General features: G+C 29.4%; 2 protein-coding genes and 2 long non-coding RNA genes across 12 annotated transcripts in view; 2 read left to right on the plus strand and 2 right to left on the minus strand.

The window, feature by feature from the left end:
- Positions 1-28: 28 nt before the first annotated feature.
- Positions 29-17,564, plus strand: LOC149032513 (uncharacterized). Its single transcript, XR_016176601.1, has 4 exons — positions 29-283; positions 15,538-15,815; positions 15,882-16,084; positions 16,406-17,564. It is a non-coding gene; the product is annotated as an uncharacterized LOC149032513 (long non-coding RNA).
- On the minus strand, positions 873-17,774 carry Nf1 (neurofibromin 1). 3 transcript variants are annotated; one of them, XM_015318843.2, is made up of 25 exons: positions 17,572-17,774; positions 15,029-15,344; positions 14,629-14,847; positions 13,850-14,525; positions 13,492-13,759; positions 12,827-13,204; positions 12,226-12,412; positions 12,064-12,105; positions 11,820-11,893; positions 10,835-11,712; positions 10,410-10,711; positions 9,765-10,326; positions 9,116-9,664; positions 8,851-9,042; positions 6,689-8,777; positions 6,458-6,598; positions 6,124-6,382; positions 5,927-6,045; positions 5,738-5,851; positions 5,037-5,123; positions 4,706-4,908; positions 4,446-4,632; positions 4,107-4,369; positions 3,836-4,000; positions 873-3,539 (listed from the first exon to the last, which is right to left on the minus strand). In XM_015318843.2, the coding sequence occupies exons 1-24, from the start codon at positions 17,629-17,631 to the stop codon at positions 3,919-3,921; spliced, it is 8,247 nt and encodes a 2,748-aa protein (XP_015174329.1). In that variant the 5' UTR covers positions 17,632-17,774; the 3' UTR covers positions 873-3,539; positions 3,836-3,918. The 3 variants fall into 3 exon arrangements, with proteins under 3 accessions (XP_015174329.1, XP_015174327.1, XP_089028736.1); XM_015318841.2 differs by having other exon boundaries at positions 10,410-10,723; XM_089172610.1 differs by having other exon boundaries at positions 4,440-4,632; positions 10,410-10,723.
- The window catches only part of LOC107065282 (uncharacterized), a 30,012-nt gene continuing 21,000 nt past the window's right edge, over positions 17,750-26,761 (plus strand). The window contains exons 1-6 of one of the 4 annotated variants that reach the window (XR_016176600.1): positions 20,015-20,073; positions 20,168-20,207; positions 20,438-20,486; positions 20,576-20,667; positions 23,632-23,804; positions 24,217-24,304. This is a non-coding gene — a long non-coding RNA (uncharacterized LOC107065282). Of the gene's footprint in view, positions 17,886-18,779; positions 20,208-20,437; positions 20,487-20,575; positions 20,668-23,631; positions 23,805-24,216; positions 24,305-26,761 lie in introns of those variants that run through there. The other 3 variants (XR_016176597.1, XR_016176599.1, XR_016176598.1) reach the window with 3 other exon arrangements.
- The window catches only part of Ipk1 (Inositol phosphate kinase 1), a 112,850-nt gene continuing 106,581 nt past the window's right edge, over positions 20,493-26,761 (minus strand). For all 4 annotated transcript variants that reach the window (XM_089172611.1, XM_089172612.1, XM_015318823.2 and 1 more), the window contains 4 exons: positions 21,915-22,123; positions 21,382-21,816; positions 20,822-21,294; positions 20,493-20,733 (listed from right to left, as the gene is read on the minus strand). In XM_089172611.1, the coding sequence (XP_089028737.1) occupies positions 20,556-20,733; positions 20,822-21,294; positions 21,382-21,816; positions 21,915-22,123 (1,295 nt within the window). In that variant the 3' untranslated portion in view covers positions 20,493-20,555. The remainder of the gene's footprint in view (positions 20,734-20,821; positions 21,295-21,381; positions 21,817-21,914; positions 22,124-26,761) is intronic.

A 26,761-nucleotide genomic window follows, 5' to 3' on the forward strand; every position in this document is an offset into this window, starting at 1 on the left:
AACAATTCGATATAAAAGACAAATATTATTTATGATTTTTAAAATAACTCGTATCGATAGGTTACATGTAGCGCGCTCTGTGAGAAAAATATCGAACACGAGCGAACAAAAAAATTAATCCTTAATAAATCCTTTTAAAAATAAAAGTTAATCCTTTTAAAAATGTTCTATATAATTCAAACTGCATATGGTATTGTTTGTAGTGGGAATACGTAAATGAAAGTGAATGTAAACAATACAAACGTTCGACTTGGCTCAACGTTGACTTACCTCTTCTCGATAGGTAAACAGTCAGTTTATAACAATACTTCATCATATTGACACTGTTGCTTCTGCTTTAGAAATTATTCGTAGCGTTCAATCAATTATTACATTTTCTAATTAACAAATATTCGCTTAACATATAATACATTTTACATTAATATTAATTATGCATTTGTAATAATCGTTTAATTAATATTTTTAATTTTAAAGATAAATTCATCTATAACGTATCATTTTTTGTTTTCATATTTGATTATTTTTAATTATAATATTCGTATTTCTTTCACAGTACTAATCATTTAATTATTTTATCAATTATTATATTTGTTAATACTTATTTTTACAGATACATTTATTCAACGTATAATCATTTATATCTATTTGATTTTTGACATTTATTTCAATCTCTATTTCTAATCCTTATTTTTTATTTAGTTTTCTTTTTCTTTTTATATTATAGCACTACGATACTTCTTTGACATCATACATAGTATATATATATATATATATTTTTTTATAATAACAATAGATTTAACGGTTTATATTAATTTTCAATAATTTGTTTAAATGAAAAATAAATTGGTATCAGATAAAAAGAAGTCTGAAAATATATTAAGTATAGGTGCTTTTATTTTTAGTATTGTACAATAATTCGATTTGCATTCGATTTTTATAATTGATAATACTTAATATATTCTAAGAACTTACAATTCATAAAGTATAACTTTTATATATATATATATATATACACACACATATACACACCAGGTGAATACGTGAATACATACATGTATATAATCTGGGTGTATGTTGTCTTATATATGTGTGTGTATGTATACATATATAATAAATCTCTATTGTATATTTATATATAATAATCATCATTATCTTATTAAACTTATAATATAATAAATACATCACATTTAAAGAGAAGCAGACCTTTTCACCACAAAATTGTAGGCCTTTGCAAAGATTTTCTTTTTTCTAATCATATTATGTATTATTTACATAGATCATCGTTTTACTTATTTACTTAATTTATTTTAGAAACCATTATAATTTAGTCGTTTGAGCATTTGTTAACGTTACATTGTGACAGTAGCAGTGTTCCATTGTAAATTGAGATTTCTGAATTTAAGGAAATAAAAGTTTTGCTTTCAAACAAGTGCACGCATCAAAAAGAAACGAAAATTCAAATTTTAAAAATTCTTTTTTAGTCCGTAATTTCAATAAAAACATATAATTCTTTGATATAATTAAAATATTAAAAATAGTGTACGACAAAACATGTCTTTTAACATCTAACAATTAGATAACTTAGACCGTTCTTTGTAATGATTGATTCATAACGTAAGTACAAAATTATTGCGAGTATTAAATAAAACAAATTGTTTACAATGTTAATACTTATAAATTGTTTCGTATCTTCATTTTATTACAAAGTAACGAAAGATAGAAAACCAAATGAAAAAGCAATCGTATTATAATATGACGAACAAAATTATATATGACCAAGAACACTGACAAATCTGTCTCTCGTGCGATTGTACTTTTTCTTTTTCTTCTTATATTTTGTTTCTTTCCTGTATTTTTGTTCTTTCTTAGTAATGTATATACGTCGTTGTACGAGGTACATAACACATAAATCTTTAATTATTCTAACAATGCTCTTCTCTGTTTCTAACATATTTTCATTAAAGATATTTCAAAAATATCTAAGTACGAGTACGCTAGTTAGAGCCTATATATATATATATATATATCATATTATTATAATTATTAATATTAATATTAACTTACGCATTTTAAATTTACATTTCTTCATTTTTTTTTTGTTCTTTCTTTAATTATTATTATTATTATTATTATATATATTTTTTTCTTGTTAAATCTCTTTTTCTTCCATTTTATTATTTTATTATTTATTTATTTTTAAATCCTCTTTCTTCGTCACATCTCTAAAAACGATTCCATTCTCTCTCAGTGAAATTAATTATATTATAATACATTTCCTTAAAAACTTGCATCTCTATACAGACATATATACATATATATTTATGCGATATACATTTTACATACATATATTATTATATGTAAATCGTATAAATACATATATATATGAGCGTATTTGTTATGTACAAATGCACGTGGTGTGCGCATTTATATTATAGATATATGCGTATATCATATATATATATATATGTATACATATATAAATATATACATATATATATATATAAATTCTATTGCTGTAATGAAAGCTATTATTATATATACTACTTCGTATGTATAATCCCATAATCGTCGTTGCATTAAACGATCAATATAGGATAAATCCTAAATTTTCTTCGGTCTGACGATCGTTCCTTCCATTTTTCTTTTTTTCCTTTTTTTTTTTTTATATAATTATTTTCTATTACTCTAAAATGTCCCGTTCGTTTTCAAACTGCGGGTAAATAACGCGTGGTCTCGTTTTGTACTTTAATAAATATTAGACAATAGAATAATTGGTGTTTTCACTTAAGGACTCTAAAGATATTCATCCTCAGGTTTTGAACGCTTTGAGACATAAAAGCATTTTGAATACCAAGAACGACACTGGTCCAGAACTTCCTTTTGCGCGTTTAAAACTCGTCAAATACTGTACGAGGATATAAACCATTGTTATGTATATATATATATATATATATATAATATATATTATTTTAATTATAACTTTGTGTGTGATCGATTAGTTTTTTCTTAATTAGAAATTATAACGATGGAAATCAATTGAAAAAGAAAAATCGATATAAGAAACTAATGTGAATAATAATCGATAGCAATGTATGTATATATATGCACGTCTGCATATATATATATATATATATATATATTTATCTTTCTGTGTGTGTATGTATATGTTTATACGTGTATCAAGCTAATGAAGAAATTTCAATTATCGCAATTCATTCATAATAATATTAGGCATTAATTCATTATTAGCGCACAGCCTTATAACGTTTGATGAATATTATTTACAACAAGACTGTTAATATCAACTGTATATTAGTTGATGATATTAATTTAAATGTGATTTTAAAAATAATGCAAATAAATGTGTCTGTGTGTGTGTTATGTATATATCACTAATGAAAATAAATGGAGAGCTACCAATAGGGTTGGTTGGTGGTGGTTGGTTGTTGGCACCGTTCCTGTAGGCTCATTAGCGTGAGGTGGACGGCATTGGATTAAAATGACTGGAGATATTACTGCGGTATGTTGGAGCCAAATACCTTCATTATAATATACAAACATCATTAGACTTCTAATTAAATTAATTAGATTTCATATTTCATATATATATATATACAGTATTGAACAAATGTATTGACAAAGATTTCAATTTTTTATAATACTCTTCATAAATCTATTAGAAATACAACTCTTTATTTAATTTTATTTTTATTGCATAATATAATATGCAATAATTGTATATAGAAAAATTGAATCTGTATAAATACTTTTGTTCAATACTTTACTTTTGTTTCATTACACATATTTGATATATATATATTTATATTAAATTTACCTATTCCGGCTTTTTACATTTCGAACGCATTGACCTTTCCTTTGTAATTTTCCATGTTTTTTACAATACTGACGTACTAATCGTTAGGAAGTACCACCGTTACTACTACTTTCTCCTTGACTCATCGAATCCGTGGAAATGCCTTTTTTACTTTCTATACTATGACTAAAATTATTCGTATATATTTAACAATATATGTATATATATATATATATACATGTCATGTATTTAGAACTAAATGATGATAAAATAATATTAAAAGTTTTCTTACTCTCTGCGCATATAAGAAGGTCCAGGTAAATCATCAGTATCTTCTGAGAAAGTACGTACATTCATACGATCACTTCCATAATTAATAGATTTGGATTTGGATATATTATCAGTATTGTGCCCATCACTTATAATACGCTTCATTTTTTGACCTGATGCTTCATTGCTATTCGCAAGATCATTTTCTTCCCCAGATGGACACGATTTAATCATTGCTTCCAAACAATTAACAAACAGTTCTGCATTCTCTGCCGTACGATTGCACTAAAAATAATCAAATATTATGTTAGTTATTTCTAAGAAAATATACATATAAATACATATACTTATATACATTTACGTTCGAATATGGTCCAGCAAATCTCCATAATCCACCAAAACCATAACTTTGTAAATAATGAAGCTGTTGTTGACTCGTATCCTCGCAAGCAATCATATTTTGTATGATTGCTTGTACAGCGTTTAAAATGGCTTGATCATGACAGGAAGACAATATAGTATTAATTTTTGCATCGAGTAGATTGTGTCTAAAAGAAAATGGTATAATAATTATTATGTATTATTGTTATATATAATATTATAACGAATAGTTTATCTTACATGACAGGAAAAACTTTAGGAAAGACCACCGATGCTTCAGTCAGGTACTCGTAGAGAATTCGCGTTTCATTTTCATCCGTTGAATATTTGACTAAAGTTGCCAAAACGGTCAGAACCAAGATTTGCGTAGGAAAATCCGTTAATAGTTCAGGATCAAGTAAGACGTTATTTTCATTGCTCACGCTCACCCTAGCACTACGATTCTTTAAAAAAATATAATATCTTTTTATACGTATATGTATTATTATATATACAACACATTATATATTATAAATAATATTACCTTATTCTATTATAATTGATATTAATGTATAATTATTAATAAAAGTACCTTTGGTTCTGAATCATCAGCCGGCTTGGCTTCCTTTGCGGTTGGTACGGAGAATGATCGCTGCGTTTTAAATAAAATTCGGCCAGTCTTGTTAGTGAGACGTGCATCGTTGATTTCATCGATGAAGTGCGACACGCGTTAGTAATAAGTTGCATGGTGTATTATGCAATCCGGACATAGGCAGGCACGGGTACACACAATGAGAAAATAAACAAAGATAAATCAAGGAACACCAAACACATTGTGGGTGGTACAATCGCGATTGTTGTTGTTGGACCATAGACAATTCCTGGCATTTATGTAAACATTGCAGAAAAGATATTACAAAAAGTAAAGTAAATAAATAAATGCATTAAAAATGCATTGGTGTAACATCAATGCCGCCTGATCCCTCTCTTTCTGTTACATTTTTAATTAAACACATGCAAATATACAATCACATAAACAACGCAACTTATTATCACACACGATGATTTTAATTTGTTATGTTATGCCAGAGAAAATATTTTAAAGGGGAATTAAACAATCGTGTATATCGTTTATAACATGAGGGATAAAAAAAAAATTGATCTTGGTATGATACATTAATACAATTAAATAATAATACGGTACTTTTGAATGATGGCGAAACAACTGTTGGTTTTTCTATGACATTTATGTGGTAGAAAGCTTTAATAAATAAATTCAAATTATGTGTATACCTGATGAGCAGAATATTGTTTCTGCTGTTTCGCTTGTGTTAGTGCAGACTGATCAAGAAGATCCCAAGATTTTTGTCTTCTATTGGTTGGGTTGCTAGTGTTACCAGGCATATCCTAAAAACAGTTTCAAGATTAGAATACAATTATATTACTATAAGAAAGTTTCAAATGTATAAATATATTTCTTACTGTAACATGAGATACCGAAGAATCATTAAAATCCGTATTACCAAATTCTCCAGTATTTTTATTAAGGGAATGTCTGATATGACATCGACTTCTAACTTCCTCCGATACAGATACTAAAGCTATATAAAAAAAAAAATAATAATTAAGCAGATTCTTTCTTTTTTATTTCCTTTCCATAAAAATCGTAGATAACATACCAGCTAAATAAGCCACACTTTCTGGTGATACTTCAAACTTGTCTCTTCTGTAGGGTTTTGCTACAATAGCTAACAGCATAGTTAATACTCTAGCTGTCCTTGTAACCGTTGTCGGAGTGGGATGTCTATATCCTTTCAAAAGATGTCCAACCAATGCAAAATGAAAGTTAAATTTAAATGATAATCCTACTGCATTGTCCAATTGTTTGAAATGTCCTTCCAGTGGTTCGCGCGTTGACATCATTACTTGTTCTAAAGTCTTGAAAAATGAATGAACAAAATATTTAAAAATGAATAAGTTTAAATTGATAAATAAATAATAAATATTTCAAACCTTATCATCAAAAGTACCCTGAGAATCAAGTGTATGTAAATTTTGTTCGAGAAGAGCTAAACCGGATGCATATAAAGATGCTTCGTCCAATTGAAGAACAGATGTTGCCACCCAGAATAAATACCTGTGTACTGGTGATTCCTATATAAAAGAAACATACAAAATGAATTATTTAAATCATTATATAACAAAAAAACAAAAAAATAATACTATTTATTATGTAATACTTACAGGCCTGAGAAGTGGTTGTAAGCGTGTAAGACACATCACAATTGCTTCTAAAAGTGTGATATCATTAAAACTTTCCAAAGCTTTAACTAATATCGTTAACAATTGTTTCATATCCTGATCATTAATACTTTTACTGATACAACCAAAAACAATCAAAGCACGTGGTTGTAGAGCGGGATTAAAACAAAATGCAAAACTCTTAGCCAAAGATGTCCAAGTTTTAAGCCAATCACAGTTTGGAATATCTCTCATACAAGCTTCCATAATTTCAAGAAGAGCGTCAGTAATTACTTCCAAATATGTTAAAGATAATCTTTCTCTGTCTGGTGTTCCACTAACGTTTCTTTCGTTTCCATAACGTTTCTCATTGCAATATCGATTAGTAGTTCTAAATGCGGTTACAACTGCAGACTTTACGTTGCTAATACCAAATAGTGGATAAAATTTAGTTAAAGAAAATTCTTCGAGACTCATTCTCAATATTCTGTACGTATTTTCAGAAAATTGTGGCGAACTGCAGGTACATAGTGAATGTATGCTATTGATAACTAAACAATGAGTAGAAGCTCGCATACTAAGAGTTCCACAACATACTAAAAAAGTAGCCGTATGAAAAAGATATGGTAAATTTTTGCCGACGTCTAAACAATTATTAAATGATAACATTAATAAATAACGAGCAAGGATAGCTATGCTGTGCCACATTTTGTGTTGCTCGAGAGAAGACGTTGGCGAGGTGCAAGTTTTATCCACCGCTCTGCATATTCTTCCAATGACTTTTTTCGCTACCAATTGAACATTTACATAAGCAAGAGTTACAGCCGTATCTGCTATTATTTCAACTCTCGGTGAACCTAATTCATTTCCAACGCTGCATTGAATAAAATTATCAAGAACCGTATCTATTAATTCAGGTAATCTTCCAATAGTGCTCCAGATTTTAGCTTGAAAACTTGGATACATTTCTACTTCTTTAATCGTTAAAATAATCAATGTTTCTATTATCTGCGATACTTGTTTCTGACGTTTTCCACCTTCGTCGTTTGGTTTGTAAAACTTCACTAAATTATTCAACCACGGTGTCATATATTCCAAACATAAATGTTTCAATTCGATGGTGGACATTCGAAATCCTTGAATGCATTCCTCTAAAAACTCTAGGGTTAAATGAGGATCATTTGTAGCTAGAGTCTCGCTAAGATGTTTAATAAAAATTGTATTATTCGATGGTATGCATAAGCCTGACGTTTCCAATAGTTGACCTTCAATTTTTAAATCAAACGTTGCTGTTAGCGCACACAATTGATTATATGCAGCTGTTCGTAAATTAGGATCAGAACTGCCAAGATTTAATAGTGCCATATTTAATAATGTACCAGGCACATCCTTAGGTCGAATTTTAGGATGAACTGACATAAAATCTGGTTGAGATAATTCCCATCTATTTCTTATATGAATAATAGCTTGCACAATGCTATCACAGTCATTGTGAATAAAGGATAATGGGCCAGCTTCATTGGAGATAGTAAGGGTAAACTGATTGTCATCTACCAATGAAACTACTTCTATTTCTGATGCATAATAAACATCATTTAAGAGAACGGAATGTGACAATACTTTACATTTCTCGGCAGAGGTAATTTGTATAGCAGTTGGTCCAACCTTTATAGAAACTTTAGTATCTTTATGGGATAACTTCAAAGCACCGGTAAAAACCTTCAAATCTTCATCAAGAGATAAAGTTGCGCCAGGTAATTTTTGATGCTCTATGTCGATGACTTCATTTAAACGACCAGGTCCATCAATAAAAACTACTTTACGATTCCCCTTCAAAGGTGCCAGGATTCTATCGTGAAATTTTGTATATTCTCTTACCCAACTATTACAATTATAAATGTATGCAGCATGAATATTTTCATAGGCGACTGTAGGTAATACGTAAAACCATTTTTGTAAGAATTCTGTTTTAAATCGATTATCAGAACATGTGTGAGTAAAATCAACAACTAATTCAAATGGCGAATGACAAAATGGTTTTAAAGTAAGAATCACGTGATATATCAATAAATCAACATTCGTTTCTCCAATTCTGTAAAAAATAAACGATTTTTAGTGTCATAATATAAAATATCAAGATAAATTATATAATTAAAAGTACATACTTGTAACGTCTTGCAATATAATAAAATACTGGATAGCCTTGTTTGCTTGTTTCTGCTTGATAAAAAATATTCAAACTTTTGATGCTTTTAAACTCATCCAATTCATGCATGTTATGTTTCACCATGAGTTCTTCAAAATTATTTGACGACATATCAATACTTGACCATCGGGGATAAGTTGAAAATAATAAACTAATGAAAAGATAAAATTAAATAGAATTGAATAAATAAAACTTATTGATATATAATAAATATTTCTACTCACTGAGAATCAACCGGTTTATGTTCTGGAGGACCAAGGTATGCCAATAACGTAGCCATTTTGTCAAAAGGTCTTCTACCTACAGCTTTGTGGTCCCGACTGCTACTGAGATAGTCACCAATTCGTTCTTGATGATTCCACAACAGTCTATGCAAAGCTAAAACGTTAGCATCAGATACGAAGGACATAGGATGGCTTGTCTGATCAACAGTTTCACAGTCTGATGCTATTTGTATGAAAAATCTTCTGCCTATTTCAAAATGTGCTCGTAGAAAATCATTGAAAGGTACCATATGTTGTTCTTTACTAAATTCAACGTGATTAGCTATATTTTGTAATATTTTTGACATCAGCATGAGACCACGTTTTATTTTTGGCGGTACTGGTTCATTTACTATTCCCATTTCTGTAGGTGAAACTATAGCTGGATTAATGAAACGTAAGAATATCACTGTTCCAACAGCACCAATGTTACTATGTGGACATTGAGGAAATCTTTTACTGAGTACTTGATATAAACAGTGACACATCGAGCGTAATTGTGGAGGAAAGCTTGAAAAAAAGAAAAATAATAATATTGAAATATCTGACAAATGTATAAAAGCAATGTAATATATTAAATTAAACGTGAGAAAAAAATCGATATTCCTACCTGTCAGCAGAGGATACTATAGCATCGAATACTTTTTCTGTCAATGCAATTAAATTACGTCCATTTTGTTCTATATCCTCATTCGCATCTATTCTTGCGTTATCAACTTCAAATCTAGTATTACAGTCATCAAGCAAAGGCCTAATTAAAGGTTCTAATAAACTTTGTAAATAGCTAGCACCATAAATCTTGAAACAAAATGCCATAATTTTACTACCAAGACTGTTGCCACGAAAAAGGGTTTGCATACAATCAGAAACTTCAACTTCTCGATAAAACATATTCCATAACAATGGTGATAATAAATGTTTAGCATCAAACAGAGTAACGAAAACGCGTGCCAATTCATCCATCTGATTTGTAGTTACTACATTAGCTAATGCCATTGCAATAGGTAATTCTCCTTTATCGCTAATCATTGTAACTAACTGAACTAATTGTTCAAATCTGTCTGCCAATACTGTTTCAGCGAGTGTATCAAATTCAGTCCCTTGTTGTAGAATTTTTGTCAATACTTCCATAAAAGCTGCTCGTGTTTGAAGATCTGAATTGTAGCCTAAACCTAAAGATTTAAATTGAAATTAAAAAAGAAAAATAAATATATAACATTATAAATGATATATATTTAGAAAAAATGTTATTTACTTATAGAATGCCTCAAACCGCTGTCGATATTTGCACTGAGAAGATTGCTCATTGCTTGGATGGTAGCATTACGTAACGTAGACAATTTTCCAATAGTTAACTGCGATTGTCGTGACACTACATCTTTTTCGTCAGCAGTTCCATCATTACATCCATTTAACAAATTCATAAAAAGTGTAAAATATTTAAGAAATAATTGTGACTTCGCTTCCATAGGATTACCACGATCGGATTCTTCGGGTTGAAGAGGAAGTCCACGTAATAATGCTCCTACTGCTTCCATACATGCTTGGTCTAGATCCCTAGAGTATAAACTAAAGTAAAAAATACGATCTATACTATATTTTCATCATTTTATTTCAATGATTAATATATCAATATTTCAACATTTATATTTTATAATTGTATTATATGTTATATCATACCTTGTAATAATCGTAACATCAGCACCACTGGGTGGTGCTATTTGATGGGTAGCATTCATTAACCAATCGGTCAGGTACTCCACTAATTTATTTCGAAATTTCATTTCTTGTCGAAATGCTAAATCGTCACGTCGCTTCATCATTGCTTCGACAAGTTGACATAATTTGGTCTTAATATGAATGGAATGTACCGACATATCCAAATGTCTAACGTATTTAACAATTGCTAATGTCATTCCCTCTATACTAGTCATTCCAAGATATTCCGATGGTTGATCAGTTTTAGAATCCAAAACGTTCTTCATTATAAATATCGTATGTTCGATAAATTGCGTATTAACGTCTAATACAATAACTCTTCCTTGATCAAAGAATTTTTCTACTATACTTTTTATTTGGTCGAATAATATTGGATATAAAGCAGGGCTCATTTCGTGACCAACTAATTCCTGAACGTGTTTTTGTATTTGCGCACCAAACTTTTCATTATTACATGTTAATAATCTGAGAAGATTGAACACAAATTGTGTAACTAAACAATATTGTACATCCTGATTGACGTTCGATAAACAAGCTATCGTTTCTAACTGTTTAGCTGAGCCCTTTTTAGGTTCAGGATTTGGAGGTAATCCAGAAAGTAGTCTATTAGAACAACGTTTTTGTAAACAGACCCCTCCTAATGCACAAAGAAACCCTGTCATATTTGCCCATTCGTTTATTTGTTCGTCTAATTCGTGTTCCGAATTTTGATGAGAAGGTCTTCTCTTTGCAGTACTACGATGAAACGATTCGACCTGACTATCTTCTATCTTCGTTTTCGGATAATTAGAAAACTGTCGTAACATTGACTCCCAGTTTTTATATGTTTCTTCCCATGCCTGTATAAAACACAAATAACAAATATATCATTAATAAAAATCATCCTCGCATTTGAATATTTTTTTAACAAGAAATGAAATAAAAGGTAAGTAGTAAAAATACATACAGGTTGAACACCATTTACACAATGTTCAATTTTTCTTAATAAGGCCATAATCCTCTTCTGTAAAGCAGCTCGTCCTAAAAATAAATACAAAGTGAAAATCTTTTATTTAGTTAAATGATAAATATAACAAAGAAATATATAACAACGAGAGAGACAGGAATAATAGTAAAAAAAGAAAGAAGAAATGTATATATTTTAATTCCTCTAAGATGACTTACACATACAACTTTATATGCAAACTTACCATGATTATGTTCATGATAATTTATTCTACTATCCCCGCTGGCTGTTATAAACATAAGTTCTTTAATATTTCATTAACTTTCTTTTTCTGGTATTTGTACCTAATCCTTCTTGTTCAATTAATTGTGCACAATGTTGGAATTACATTGAGTGTGAAACTCACCAGTGGTTAATATAGTAGAAGCTTGAGCTAATTCAATATATAAATGATAATTGGGAAGTAGGCACGTCACAGTTACTTCATCGCTACCACAGCGAATCTCAGCTTCTTTGCACAATAATGCAAAACATGACATAGATACCAAGACAGCTTCCATATCAATGCTCCATAAATACATAAAGAGGACAACCTGCATAGAAAGAACAAAATGTCATACCTTTCTTAATCTATAATTTTACTATTTAACTCTTTGCGGCATAGAATTTCAGATAATAAAGTAGCCCTATGTTGCATAGAGAAATTTGATTACGTTTTAAATTAAAATTGGTATATTTTTTATTAATAAAAGTATTACATAATGTAATAATGTAAAAACATAAACAAAGAGTTAATAACCAATTGCTTTGTGTAAATAAGACGAAATATAAACTTGTGAGCATGTGTAGCTATTGCAATAATATTTCGAGGTGGAACTAATAATGTCCCACCGTGCATTACGGTGTATCAAAAAGGTAGGACACTTTTAATCCCACCATGCCCCAAAGAGTTAAAAGAAAACAAAAATAATAAAAAGAACATACTTGTGTAAGTATACAAAACTAACCTCAAGTTTAATGTGCGCTTGCTTACACGTAGTAATCTGGCTACCCACGTTAGCATAATCTTTATTTTGCGAGAGAAACTCATTTCGACAAATTAAAATTTCTCTAAGCCACTTCAATATACCGGTATAGTTGAAAACTTGATGTTGAATAAGTATGTCAGATATTGAGGAAAGGGCTTGAGAACTGATGTCCCAAAAAGTCTCCATTGGAGTTTCAGGATTCCATGCTTTGATTTTGTCAGGATGATGTAATACTAATAATGCTTCCATTGCTTCAGTAGCTAAATCTAGCATTGATGTTTGATGAACCAAAGTAACAAGACCATTGATCAATTCTAATGTTGAGCTTCGCATTTCGGGTCCAGTTTTACCTTTATTCTAAAAAACATTTAACATAATATGTATCAGTGTTATATGTCAGATATTTTGTCTTAAAAATGTGTAAGCAATTTGCCTACTTAAAATCTCGACATTTAACAAATTGTAAAACGAATCATAACAATTAATTATCATGTGTCATTATTATAATAAACAATTAGTTACATTTGTATATTGAAGATGTTTCTTATCGATTATGATCGATCAACAATCATTTCGCAATCGAACAATCGATTGCGATCGATTAAGCAGCCATTTCTATTTTAAATAAATCTGATTAAACTTACATTTAACATTAACATGGGATCTGCGTGAATAAGTCGTACCATACATAAAAGTAAGTTTTTATAACTAAAAACCTCTTCTCCTCTATCCTTGCATTTACATTGTTCTTTGCCTTTAAGTGTTAAACTATGTATCATTCGTAATGGCGTATGAGAATAACTCTGCATTACTTTGTTCAATGTATCGGTAAAATTATTTCTAAGTTCGGTACTTCGTGAATATATTTTACTTATATCAGGCCACGATGGGAGTTTTGGTTCTGTCACGATTCTGAAATATAATATAAAATAAAAATGTGAGTGTGTGAATAGTTCTTTTTTTGGAATATAAATTATATAAGAACGTATTTAAAAGTCTTACTTGTATAACGAACTGACCAAGACGAAATGGTATGTCAATGGAAAATCAAATGTAAGTACTTTATTATTCTTTGGATTAATACGAAAACAGCTTACAAAACAATCTATCATTAAATCAACATCTTGGGCAATATAATTTTGACCACGTGAAAATTGCTTGTTAGGATTAAACAACAGTGCCATTAGATCCTTCATAACTTGTTGTACTAATTTAAAAAGGACATTATTGGAATCGAAATTATTTGTATACGTAGATGCCTTACAGAGCTTAACACACGTCACTGCGGCAGCTTCTACCAAATGTCTACTTGAGCTGCCATGAATTGCCAAACCTTGTTTAATGCTAATTATAAATTGTCTCTTTTTTTCATGCTTCTGCGAAATAGGTACTCCTGCTTCTGCATTAACAATCTCTTCTAATGTTTTAGGCGATAATACTAACAACATAATTTGCAATGGCCATAGAACAGCATTTCTTCCTTTCTTATTATCGACATATGCGTCAAGAATATCGAAAAGTTCTTCACATGCTTTAGCTAAATCTTCATTAGGTCTCTTTTGGATATCAGCAAATTCTTTAGGATAAGTATCCATCCAATTCCAAATAGCTTTTTCCAATGAATTCATAAGAACCAAATGAGCTGATTTTTTGAGTTGTTTAAATTTTTGTATAGTTTCTAAATAAAACAAAAAATCAATATCATTTTACATTTGAAATGATCATTAAAAGCCTATCTGATGTTGAAACATAATTAAAAAAGTAAAAATAAATTATATTACCATTTAAAATTTTAGTTAATCTATAGACGTCAATGTTGATATGCTGAATTAATTCGATGTCGCTATAATCTGGATTTTCATCACCACAATTAGATAATTCTTGCAATCTTGCGGATATTCTATTAAAAACAGCACTGAAAAAGTTTACGCTCAAGGCAAAAAGTACTTTGCTAGCCAAATTCTTAAGATGTTCATTTTGAATGATATCATTTGGTATGTCTGTAAAAATAATACTTAATGATAAGGATAAAAATTAAAATCATTTAAGTATATTGATCAAACACGTTTTGATAATAAATTAGAATTAATTGTTTTGCCATGTGAATGGTTGATATATTAATAGTAATAATAATTGCATGAAATAAAAGAATACAAAAGAAGAGAGGAATTATATGCTCACCTATAAATTGGCATATCTCTCTAAGCAATAACTTGACATTCATGGCCTCGTCATATTTCGTAGTATCTCTCGGTTGATTAACAAGACATTTCTCCAATGTATCCAAAACTATAATAATAGATTCATAACATTGACGATCGTGATCTGTACGAGGATTTCCGATAGAAGGCGACATTTCGTTGACGCGTTGTAGCATCTTCGTAAGGCCAGATATTACCAAAGAAAAACGATATCGCGAAATTTGGATAAGACATTTTTGGTTTCTTTCTTCGTTCAACCGAGAATGGGTAGTTTGGAGACCGGTACGGCACGGCAGCTGTAGATGAATGAAATCAAACAAATCCAAATAAGCTTAAATACGTAACATGAATTTTAAAAAATGATCATCATCAAAACGAAGCATTCGTTTTATGCAACACACAACACAAAAATAATCAATTAGTCATTTCAAATGCTTCGAATTTCGAAATTAGGTATATGAATAAAATTAAATCAATTTTTTTCAACAGGGAAAGAAGGAAGGAAGGAAGGAAGAAAGGAAGGAAGGGGCAGAAGAAAACGAATGAACGAACGAACGAACGTACGTGTTTAGATAAAAATTCATTTGTACTCGTAACCGAGAGATTAGACGAGTATAAAATTATTGAATCAAAGAATTGGATTATATTTGAAGATCTTATATATGTTTTATGATTAAATAAAAGTTAAAAAAGGATATATATGAGATGAAAGGATAAAGGAATATAGAAGATTTTCTTCAAAATAAAAGTAATCGTATTTTAAAAAGGTATAAAAGTTTAAATTAAATACGACAAAGGTGATTAACAATCATAGCGTATTATCTTTTTTCCAGTCGATGATGATGTGATATGAATCGTGCGCCGAGAGAATACAATTTTCATTCATGCATCGGCACCACGAAGGGGACGACAACGTTGTGTGAGTAAAAGGAGGGAGGGGCTGAAAGTGGACGGGATGGGCCAGGCTATATACACCTTTACTGAATAGCTCCCGCGTTGGATGAAGAGGAGGAGGAAGAGGAAGAAGACAGAGAGGGTGAGTGTACGCGAGGGGTGGGGGCGAAGGTCAAAGCATGAAAGGGGGAGGAAAGAGGGATGAAAGGGAGCGCGATGAAGCATCTTTCCATGAATGAGCGAATTGAACGACACGACCAAGTGCCTCTGTTTTTTTTTTTTTCTTTCTTTCTTTTTCTGTTTTTGTTTTCCCCTATCGTTTCGTTTCGTTTCGTTTCGTTCCGTTTCGTTCGTTCGTTCGTTCGTTTATTTTTACTCTTTCATCTTTTTACGTATTAAAAGAGAATTTTAATGAAAATTATTGAGAAGAGGATTAATTAATATTTTTCTATATATGTTTCAGAAACGTATTATTTACTGAATCAAAAGAGAGGGAGAGAGAGAGAGAGAGAGTGAGGAAGGGGTGAAAGAGAAAGAGTAACCGCCCCTTTCGTTCATTCGTTCATTCCGTTCAATTCCGTTGGTTGAAAACGTTCGTTAATCACAATCCCATCGGCGATCGTTCACCGTCTGACACTTCCGTGACCGCAAGCAACCGCATGTTGAGAGAGAGAAGAGAGAAGAAGAATCAGTAGGTAGAGATGGGGGTGAGAGGAGGGAGAAAAAAAGAAAGAGAAAGGGAGGAAAAGAGCAAGGCGATTAAAATAAAGAGGCGTGTACGTGAGAGAAACAGAGAGAGAGAGAGAGAGAGAGAGAGGTAGATAGATAGAAAGACAGACCAATCGAATGAATTGAAAAAAAGGGGAAAACTCAAAGAAATAAATGTTCCATATTTTTTCCCCTTTCTTTTTTTTCTTTAGAGATACGTGTCGCATAGTTTTTGAAAGTTATCCTTGTGTAACTCTGTAGTATTTATTTATTTGAGCTATTTTAGAATTCTTTCTTTTTTTGGTATTTGTTAATTTGATATATATATAGATATGTCTAGATAGGTACGTATTGTCAGAGTGCATACGTGCTGTTTTCTACGAACAGAATTGGGTTCGTTCTCCGTCTCTTTTTTGTTGTGTTACTTTTTATTTATTTTAATATTGTATATAATATTAATTTTATCTTTATTTTTATCGCGTTCGTGAATAAATTCGTCGAAAGAGAATCTAATGAATATAACGAGTAAAGTGAATAAAATATATGCGAAAGAGAATGTGTAAGAGAAAAAGAGATAGAGAGAAAGAGAGAAATGTCGAACACCGGAAGAGGGTTGGGAAAAGAGAAAGAAGATGGGCTTGCCGTTCGGAAAGCAGAAAACAGCTTTACGTGTATGCGTGCGTATGTAATATACGTATATGTGTCAAGTTAGAAAGAGACAGATAGATAAAAAGATAGGTAGATAGAAAGATAGCTAGAAAGAGACAGAGAGAATGTTTGTGAGAGAGAGAAAGAGACAAACAGAGGTAGGCCTAAAAAGGGTAATAAAGGACGTAAAGAAAGGAATAAAAAAGAAAATAATAAAATAAAAATTGAGGGTGCGACCGAGTGTGTATGTATGATGTGTGTATGTGTGTGTACCTGTTCCTCGAAACGCGCAATTAGCGAATTGGCCCATTCTACCGGCTTTTGCGTGCCCATTGCCGTCCGAGTTTCAGTGACGAGCCGTCATCACGTAGGACGATTCACGAGCTCGGTACGGGCACTCGACATCGATACGTAGCCATTTACGAACGTCGACTGACGAGCGCCCTGCGTCTCAGCCTCGCCAAGGAGGGGCGCAATAACTCGGGCTCCGGATTACCACTGGGGCGGGAAAGGGAGGAAGGCATGGGGGGAGAAGAAAGGGCTGTATTACTGCTGATACTAGTGCTGCTGCCATGCTGCCATCGCCGGTACTATTACTTCTCTACTAGCCGTGCTTTCATGTCTCTCTTTCTACTTATTATTGGTACTCTGGTGCTCTAGTAGTGGTACCAGTATTGGTGCTGCCTATTATACTACTACTAATACTATTACTACTATTATTATTATTACTTACTTCTCTCGAAGGGCGCGCTCTATCTCTATCCTATTTCATACATCGTATGTGCATTCGCTTCGTAGAAAACCGGAGATGGACGAAGACTCACGATGTCCATTCGTACTTGTTGACCAATCATTGAACGAGCTTGGATTACGCTCAATACTGTATCTAGTCATATCGAGTGCCCCTCTTCTTGTTCGTTAATGTAACTTAACGAAAATTTTTTTTTTTAACATTTAATTTCTTACCCTCTCTAAGGGCATTTTTGTAAATTTCTCTTTCTTTTCTATTTTTATTATTATTATAGCTAGAAAGATCGTATTTTAAAGATTGTTAAAATTGAAGTTATATTAGCGTAAAGTATTTATATGTCTGAAACAAGGATAGGTTGTCAACGATGACGTTAATTCCGTAATTAAGGTTTTCCTCTTTCTCACGCCCACACATTTTCTACATGAAGATACGAGTAAATGCGAACGTTGGAATAACGTGACTTTAATAAAGCTACGTGGGGGCGTCTAGTTAAATTATGACGTTTATTACGTCTGAATTTCTATATTTTGTTCTTTTTTTTTATTTATTTTTAATATAATTTTGTGTTTCCGTTTCTTTTCTTTCCTTTCCTTTTTTGTGCGTCGATATCGATCGATCTTTTATTGTGTATTTGAAATTATTAGGTTATGTTGATTATTTGTTTAAAAATATTTTTTAACGAATCGAATTAATTGTATTTTTTTTTTATGATGATAATTTTTTAAAATTAAGAAACGTTCTTAATAATAGTTTATATAATAGAATATGTTTTATACAACTTTTACCTAATTTCGAATTTTATTATAAGATTGAGAAAAAGAAAATAAAAAATAACGGAGTTTCAATAAAGTGGGTGCATTGTTCTGCACCTTCTTTTGTTTCGGTCCTGACGTTGCCTGACTTTCCCCATTTTCCAACCGTGCCATTCATAACTGTTGAACGGCCTTGCACCTTACAAGGAGACGGTGCGATCGTCCCCCCCGCCGATTTTTTTGAAATTTGGCACACTTGTAGTAGTCCATGAGAAGATTCATTGTACCTTTAAATTTGATGCAAATACCCAGCCATTTGGGAAACAACGCGAATTGAAATTTCACATAGATGTGTATTCCCTTTAGCTCTAGTGTAGTGTAGTAGCCTACAATAGCAGCGATGTGTTTGTCTCAGAAGTAGTCGATACCTGTATCTTTTCTACTATTTAGATAGGATTAAGTTTGTTTATATACTTATATGAACTCATGTCTTCTTTTCAGAAATTCCCTGTGAATTATTATGCCAATAGAATGCAGCTGCAGTGAGAAAATCTAATCTAGACAATAATATGTTTAGAGATAAAAATGATAATCTTGTTTGAGGAAGAAGTAAATATTATAATACTGTTATATAGATACATTTATTTTTATCATATAAGAATGTATTTACATTGCATTCATTTTTAATTATTTAACAAAAATAAATATATATATAGATAATATGTATTTTATTACCGACTGGTAAAATACGTTCCGCCATCTATGTGTTACTAGCTATTACTTCATCTTACCTACAGGTGAAACAGTTATCGCCATCTAGCGGTAATAACTATTACTTTATTTTACCGACTAATAAAATATGTTTCGCCATCTAACTGTACTAGTTAGAAACATCATAAGACTTTCAATGGAATATCGATCAGCAGCTTAAAAAAATCGTACTAGATTTTCAATTGATTTTTTATATAAATTGAAGAAGAAAATATAATTAAGGTAATCATATTTAAAATGATATTACACCTATAATTATTATCTTTAATTTAGTCTTATATAATTTATGTGTTTGAAAGAAATATGATAATTATATCATTCATATAATAATATTAATAGTAATAAGTTCATTCGAATTTTCCCGCGGTTTGAGTGAGATAATAAAAGCGATCGAAGCGCCTCTATAATATGCGTAGTCGAGTATACTGAACTACGATACCAATTATAATCTATATAGTTAAAGTTTGAAAATCAGATCATAAAATTAATGTTTAATTAATTGTAAGTAATTGTTGTAATTTTATTAGCTTTAAAATAATTCTAAGATTTGTAAATGCATAAAAGTGACAGATATTTTTGTACTTTTTGTTTAAAGTTTTAAAGTTTACAGAAGATCCAAGATTCTTTTGAATTTGGTGCGTATTTATTATTGATATTTGATAATATTTTTATATTATTTAAAATAATTTATGAAAATTATTTAATCTCTTTGATATATTATTAACAGTCCTTTCTTCTTATTATTAATTAATTAATTAATTAATTATTGGAACAATAATGTTCTTTTAGTCAGATTATTCTATTGTAATTAAATATTCATATCATAATGTGATAAAATTATTTCAAATAGAATAATTGATTTTAGGTTAGTTATATGGAAAATTGTAATTAAAATAATTATAATAATAAATAAGGTAAAATATTAATGAAACATATTTGTTTAAATATCTATAATTAAATATTTATTAATGATCATTTAATGATCATTTTTCTTTTAATGCAGATATCACCGCATTAAGAATATTTACATCTCTTTGACGATGTTTTGGAATACTGCTCACACTTTTTGGATCTACATCAGAAACTTTTACATTGGTAAGGAAACAAAGATCTTCAGATATTTTGATGACATATTCTTTTGGTACAGATGACAATGCTTCCCTGTAAAAATAAAAAAAAGAATAAAACATTAAATTTGTATCCTTTGAAAGAGAGATAATTACTTTTAATGTGATATATAAAAACTTACGGTTTTAATTGTTGAAAAGTTATTAGTATTGAACAATCTCTTGCAGTTGAAAACAAAAGATAATTTTCTAATGCTATTAAATCTTTCTCATTTATGTTATTAAATATCCTATCTCTACTATGTTCAATATCTTTTTTTTCATTATTACTTCTATCCATAAGCTTGTCATTGTTGCAAGACAAATTGTTTTTCCATTGATTTTTAGTTTTAATTAACTCAATGTTCTCTCCATTTTTAGAAGTTGACGACCAATTATTGCTATGATTTCCATTGGAAACTTCATGTTTTTCTTTGATATATTTCCAAGAAGAATTTATTAAATGAGAGTATATGATATCATCATTTATCATTGTAGAATATTTATCATAGATATCATAGATGTATTCTGTACCGACATATGGTAATCTCTGCATGGAAAGTATTCTTTCTAATACACAATACTTAGGTAAATCATTAGTTTCACGATTACATTTCTATAAAAAAATAAATTAATATATATCAAAAACTACTCTACTAAATACTTATTCTGAATAATTGATATCAACAAACGAAATCCTTACTTCCTGTATAAGATAAAACAGTTCTCTTGTTTTTGTAATGAATTCTTTGTTGGTATCATGATTAACTTTAGAGTCACGTTCAGAAATATGATAAAAACGATTACGTTCAAGCGTTGATTGCATTATTTCTTTAGAGTATTCGCTTTGAGGAAAAGAATGCAAAAGTGCAGCACAGGTCAAATTGCAAAACAAGTTGATAGTGCTCTCTTTGGTACAAACATCATCGACGCATTGATAACAATCATTTAATACTGTTTCAAGATCATTCATTGAAAATTCTTCATCGTAGATGATCGTTCCATCCTTGAAGATTTTTAAATTGTTTTGTGGTGATCTTAACAACCCTTTGATCGCTTCTTTCATACGTTCTTCATCACCAGAGAAAAGATCAAATGGACAATAGCTACTTCGATGATCAATCATTTTCATTTTTAACTGAAACAAAGCAATTTCATTTTATAGTTAGAAAAAGATGATTGGACTAATGAATATTAAGTAAAAAGAAAAAAACAACAATTTTAATGATTTATTACCTTATAATACTGTGTAAGGCAATACGGACACATTTGTAATAATTGTTCCTCTTTACGTTGATATCCTTGTTTCGGTTTTATCTCTACTGCAAATATCGATTTACTTCTAAATATATCAGGATCGAGTTTAGCAAATTTCAATGGTAGCAAAGCATAATCTGGCATTTTCATTGCATATTTTTTTACTTTTTTCTTATATCTTCTTTTATCTGTAAACAAAAATTTGATATATTTTAATTGCTAGGTTTCTTCAAAATGTAGTTTAGTTGTTATTTGATCATAATAATATTTTACTAGATAAAAATAATAATAATAATAATAATAAGAAAAGATAAAAATGAAGTTAAAAATAACTTGTCAAAAAATCGTAAAAGTTATTAATCTACACACAATGATCTCGAATGATTATTTGAAATCACAGTGAGTTACGAGAGAAGTCATTGAATCGAAATAATCACTCATTATCTTTGCACTTTCCATTCCCATAAAGCCTCTAAGGATATATAAGAAGGGTGACTCATTAAAGTTACTCTAACGAGTAACCACCGCCTTTCACGTTGATTCTCGCTCGATGAATAGAAGGAAAAAAAAAATCTTTCACAGCAATGAGATGTCGATGTTCCTTCTCTCTCTTTCTTTCTTTCTTTCTTTATTTTTCATACTCTTCAGAGATTGCTATATTGTACCATGTGAAAGATCATACTAAAACAATAAGCATAATTTCAACTTGCTTTTATTTCAATTTTTATTTATAAAAATGAAACAATCATAAAAAGAATTGTATTCTATCATTGTGTATACAACCTCTCAGAGAATGTTTTATAATTTAAATCTATTAGATATTATTTAATTAAATAATTTCAAGTTTTGAATCGTGTCAGTGCAAATATTTTTTTTTTTTTTTTTTTTTTTTTTTATGATATGAACGTGATTAAAATAATACAAATTATTTGAATAAAATAATAATTTTTATATTTAAAAGAGAATTTTGTTTACGATCATTTCGTTTTATATTTGAATATTAAACGTCTTGATTATTCTCTTTTACGTGTTTGAAATATTAAATTTTATTTTAATAATTCGCGATATAAAAATTCTTCGTGGTAGTAGGATAAACCGGTTGAAAAATTATTGTCCATTTTTTTTTTTTTTATGTTTCAATGCCTGTATTTCTTTCTGAAATAATAAAAATAATATTCTGTATTGTAAATTTCACGTGTCTAAAAAGAAAATTATGTCTCTAGAATATTATATGGTTTTGTTTTTTTTTTAATCATTTGTCTCTTCAATTTGAGGCATTCATTCGTATGCTTATGTGTTAGTGTATATCTGTGTCGAAACGACCGAGAGAGGTTTTTTTTTGTCGTTTACCTTGGCATTGAAATCAGGTATTTTCTAAGAAATTATATATATAGGTCAGTATGCCAATTTGATATAGGTTACTCATGTTAAGATATGTAGGTCAGTCTTTTCTTTTTCTCATATTCAAATTCCATTATATTTTCCCGCTTAATAAATCATTTAAAATTTCTTCTATAAATTAGTCGAATATTTCCGACGATTCCCGAATAGCACCGAATATTTTCTTTGCAAATTACACACAAATTATATATTATTTAAATTATTTTAAATAAATATTTTAATTATACACAAATGATTATTTTAATAATAATATTTCATGATTTACATTCACATAATTTTCATATATCAATTGCAGAAATGAATTCGATTTTTTCTAAAGACAAATACGTGAGCAATTTGGAACGCGATTTCTAACTTTAAAAAGTTAGCATTTTGCGCATGCGCGGCGCGAATTCGAAGTAGTGCGATGCCATATTGGTAATGGACACCAAAGTGACAAGAAATTCCTATCGTCTTTGTTCATTGCAGGTAATAATTAACAAATTTGTTTTCTAATATATATATTCTTTTCCTATATATCAATCAATTGTTTTTAAAGCATTTTCTAACACACATTATTATTAGCAAGTTGTAATTATGATAATCACAATAATTTTATTCCAAATTTGTTAACCTTATTTTTGCAATATTTTCTTTTACATTATTTAACGATATTATACACGATACGGTATTAATTAGCAAATTTTTTTCATTTATTAAATATAATTCATTGTATTTTTTATTATATGCAATTTTCACATAACCATACATATAAATGCACACACACACACACACACACACACACACACACACATATATATATATATATATACAAATTATGCATGCATAAAAGCATTTAATTAATTTTATACTCCACTAATACAATCTTATACATTTTCAGATTTCCAAGAATGCGAAGAACTGAAGAATAAATCATTGCGAAATATTCCAGTGGAATTTGGTTTATACAAGTAGCTTTTACCATTGACGTAAGTCTGTCTTTTTGAAATGACATAGTTTAAACGAATCTAGATAAATGTAAAGAGAAATTAGAGAAAAAACAATATTTAATAAAAAAAAAATTCTTAATTGACAATAATAACCAAAAATTCATGCACACTTTTAATAACATTTTTCATTAGAATTTGATTGTAAAAAGAAAAAAAAAAAGAGAAAAAATAACATTATCAATAATTCTAGATCTTTCTTAAGTTAAAAGATAATATAAATTGTTATTTCTAAATCCAACAGAGTTCAATATATTATCTTATTTAAACTTGTAATGAATCAACGATTAATAATCGCGTATCATATTCTTTCATAAAACAAAGGACTAAGTTATCATCATGACAATACTAATCTTGAGTCAGCACAGTTATTTTCTTTTTTCCTTATCAAACGTATTCGCTTTGAAATTGAGTCGACTTGAAGTATTAAATTTTACTTTTGTTGGATACACGAGCGTTCTCCTTTCCGTTTCAAAGTACTTTGGAGAAAGTGATAGAAGAGAGAGAGAGAGACAGAGACAGAGACAGAGATAGATATAGAAAGAGAGGGATATCAAGAGAAGAGGAGTCGGTAAAAAGGAAAGCGGAAACGGAGGGTTGCCACTTGTTGCTAGAGAGAGAGCTTGGACTTTCAAGACCCCTCTATATATATATATATATATATATATACATTCGAACATATTGCAATGCATGACATCGATTCCTACGTTTCATGATACATGTTGCAATATATGTTGATCAGAATCAAAAATAACTTTGTAGAAAACTATATGTAGAAGAAGAAAGATCATGGTGTTTCCACTTGGATATCACATATAACTAACTGAGAAGAATTGATAATTGGCAGGAAGATTTAAACTAATGTCGATGGTTTCTTTTACACGAAACCTTGATGTTAATTATATATATATATATATATATATATATATATATATATATATATATATATATATATATATTTATTTTTTTTTTTTTCAATTTAATGATACACGTTGATGCATACGTATACATTTTTTTTTTTATATCAGTAATAAGTTGCAGATAATGTTGTTGAAAAAAAAAAAATATCACGTGTTTTCATTGATATCATACAAAAGAAATATTATAAACAAAAAAATTGTTAACGTATAAGAAAATTGAAATTGATGTAGGTTTTATGAAACCTTGGAGTGTTGATGTACATGCCTTGATTTTATTTCTAAGTTTAATGATACATGTTGCAATGTATTGATTGATCAGAATTAGAAATAACTCGTAGTAAACGATGTAGAATAAAAAAGATTACGTGTTTAAACGTATTGCTACGATTGGATAAAGTATTAAAAAATCGGTAATGTTGAGATAAACTGAAATTGATTCAGGTTTCACGAAACTTACGGTTTTTATGCATTCATCGTATGTTGTGTAATAACGTGTGTATGAGTTTTCACAATCAGTTCAAGGCGACGTAAAACGAGTATTTCGTTGTCTTTAGAATCGATGACGACGATGACGACAACTACGTAGTCAATACGTTTCAATACATTTACTATCAACCTCGTCATATGACGTCAGTACATTTCGAAATAAGACTATCATTGATTATACATCCGATATCTAATTTTATTGAAATTTTCAAAGGAAACTTTTAAACTTTGAGAATATATATATATATATATGTTGGAATTTTTAGAACTTTTACACGTATATATATATATATATATATATATATATATATATATATATATATATTCATACACGTAGATTATAATAAATATATTATTTATATTATTTATCAGTAAACGTGTTGGTACGTCATAAATATTTTTTTTTTTTTTTTTTTAGATAAAAATAGATTATCGAGAAAATTTATAACAAAAAATTTCAAGATAAAAGGATGACTAAGAAAACTATATATATATATATATGCATATATGTATTATAAAAGAAATATTGAGAAATTAAATATAATAAATAAATATATAAAAAATGAACAAAATCTAATATAATATCATAGAATATAAATTTGATTCAGAATTTATTCAAAAAAAATAAAAAATAATAATATTCAACCTATATAAAGAAAAACGTTATCAATGCTTGTGATATATATATGCATGCATGTATTTATCTATAATATATACACACCTATTTTTACTTATATAATAATAACGTATTTTCGTTTTGTTCGCGGCTCGTTGCATTCGCACATGAGGGTTGTTTTGAAAGAACAAAACAGTTGAAAAAAAAAATGAAAAAACAGAGAGAGAGAGAGGGGGGAGGACAGGATATATGGTCGGCTGATTTCTAGGGTCTCTGGGAAAATGTTCATCAAGATAACCAATCATGATTATACTATCGTTCGTTATACATACAACATATTCATACACTATCCAACCAAAAGTTACAATCTTTAGGAATAATAAAATAGATTTGTTTTCTTTTTTTTTTTTTTTTTTT

Source organism: Polistes dominula, unplaced genomic scaffold (genome assembly GCF_049000335.1).
Source record: "Polistes dominula isolate Pdom_NZ unplaced genomic scaffold, Pdom_raw_medaka contig_23, whole genome shotgun sequence".
Lineage (NCBI taxonomy): Eukaryota > Metazoa > Arthropoda > Insecta > Hymenoptera > Vespidae > Polistes > Polistes dominula.

Excerpts from the sequence above, each read along its gene's own strand:
- Nf1 (XM_089172610.1), bottom strand. The coding sequence starts at position 17,631 with ATGGGCACGCAAAAGCCGGTAGAATGGGCCAATTCGCTAATTGCGCGT. Across the intron at positions 12,413-12,826 it reads AAGCGCACATTAAACTTGAG|GTTGTCCTCTTTATGTATTT; the intron begins GTTAGTTTTGTA and ends CTTTCTATGCAG. Across the intron at positions 12,106-12,225 it reads TTCTACTATATTAACCACTG|CCAGCGGGGATAGTAGAATA; the intron begins GTGAGTTTCACA and ends TGTTTATAACAG.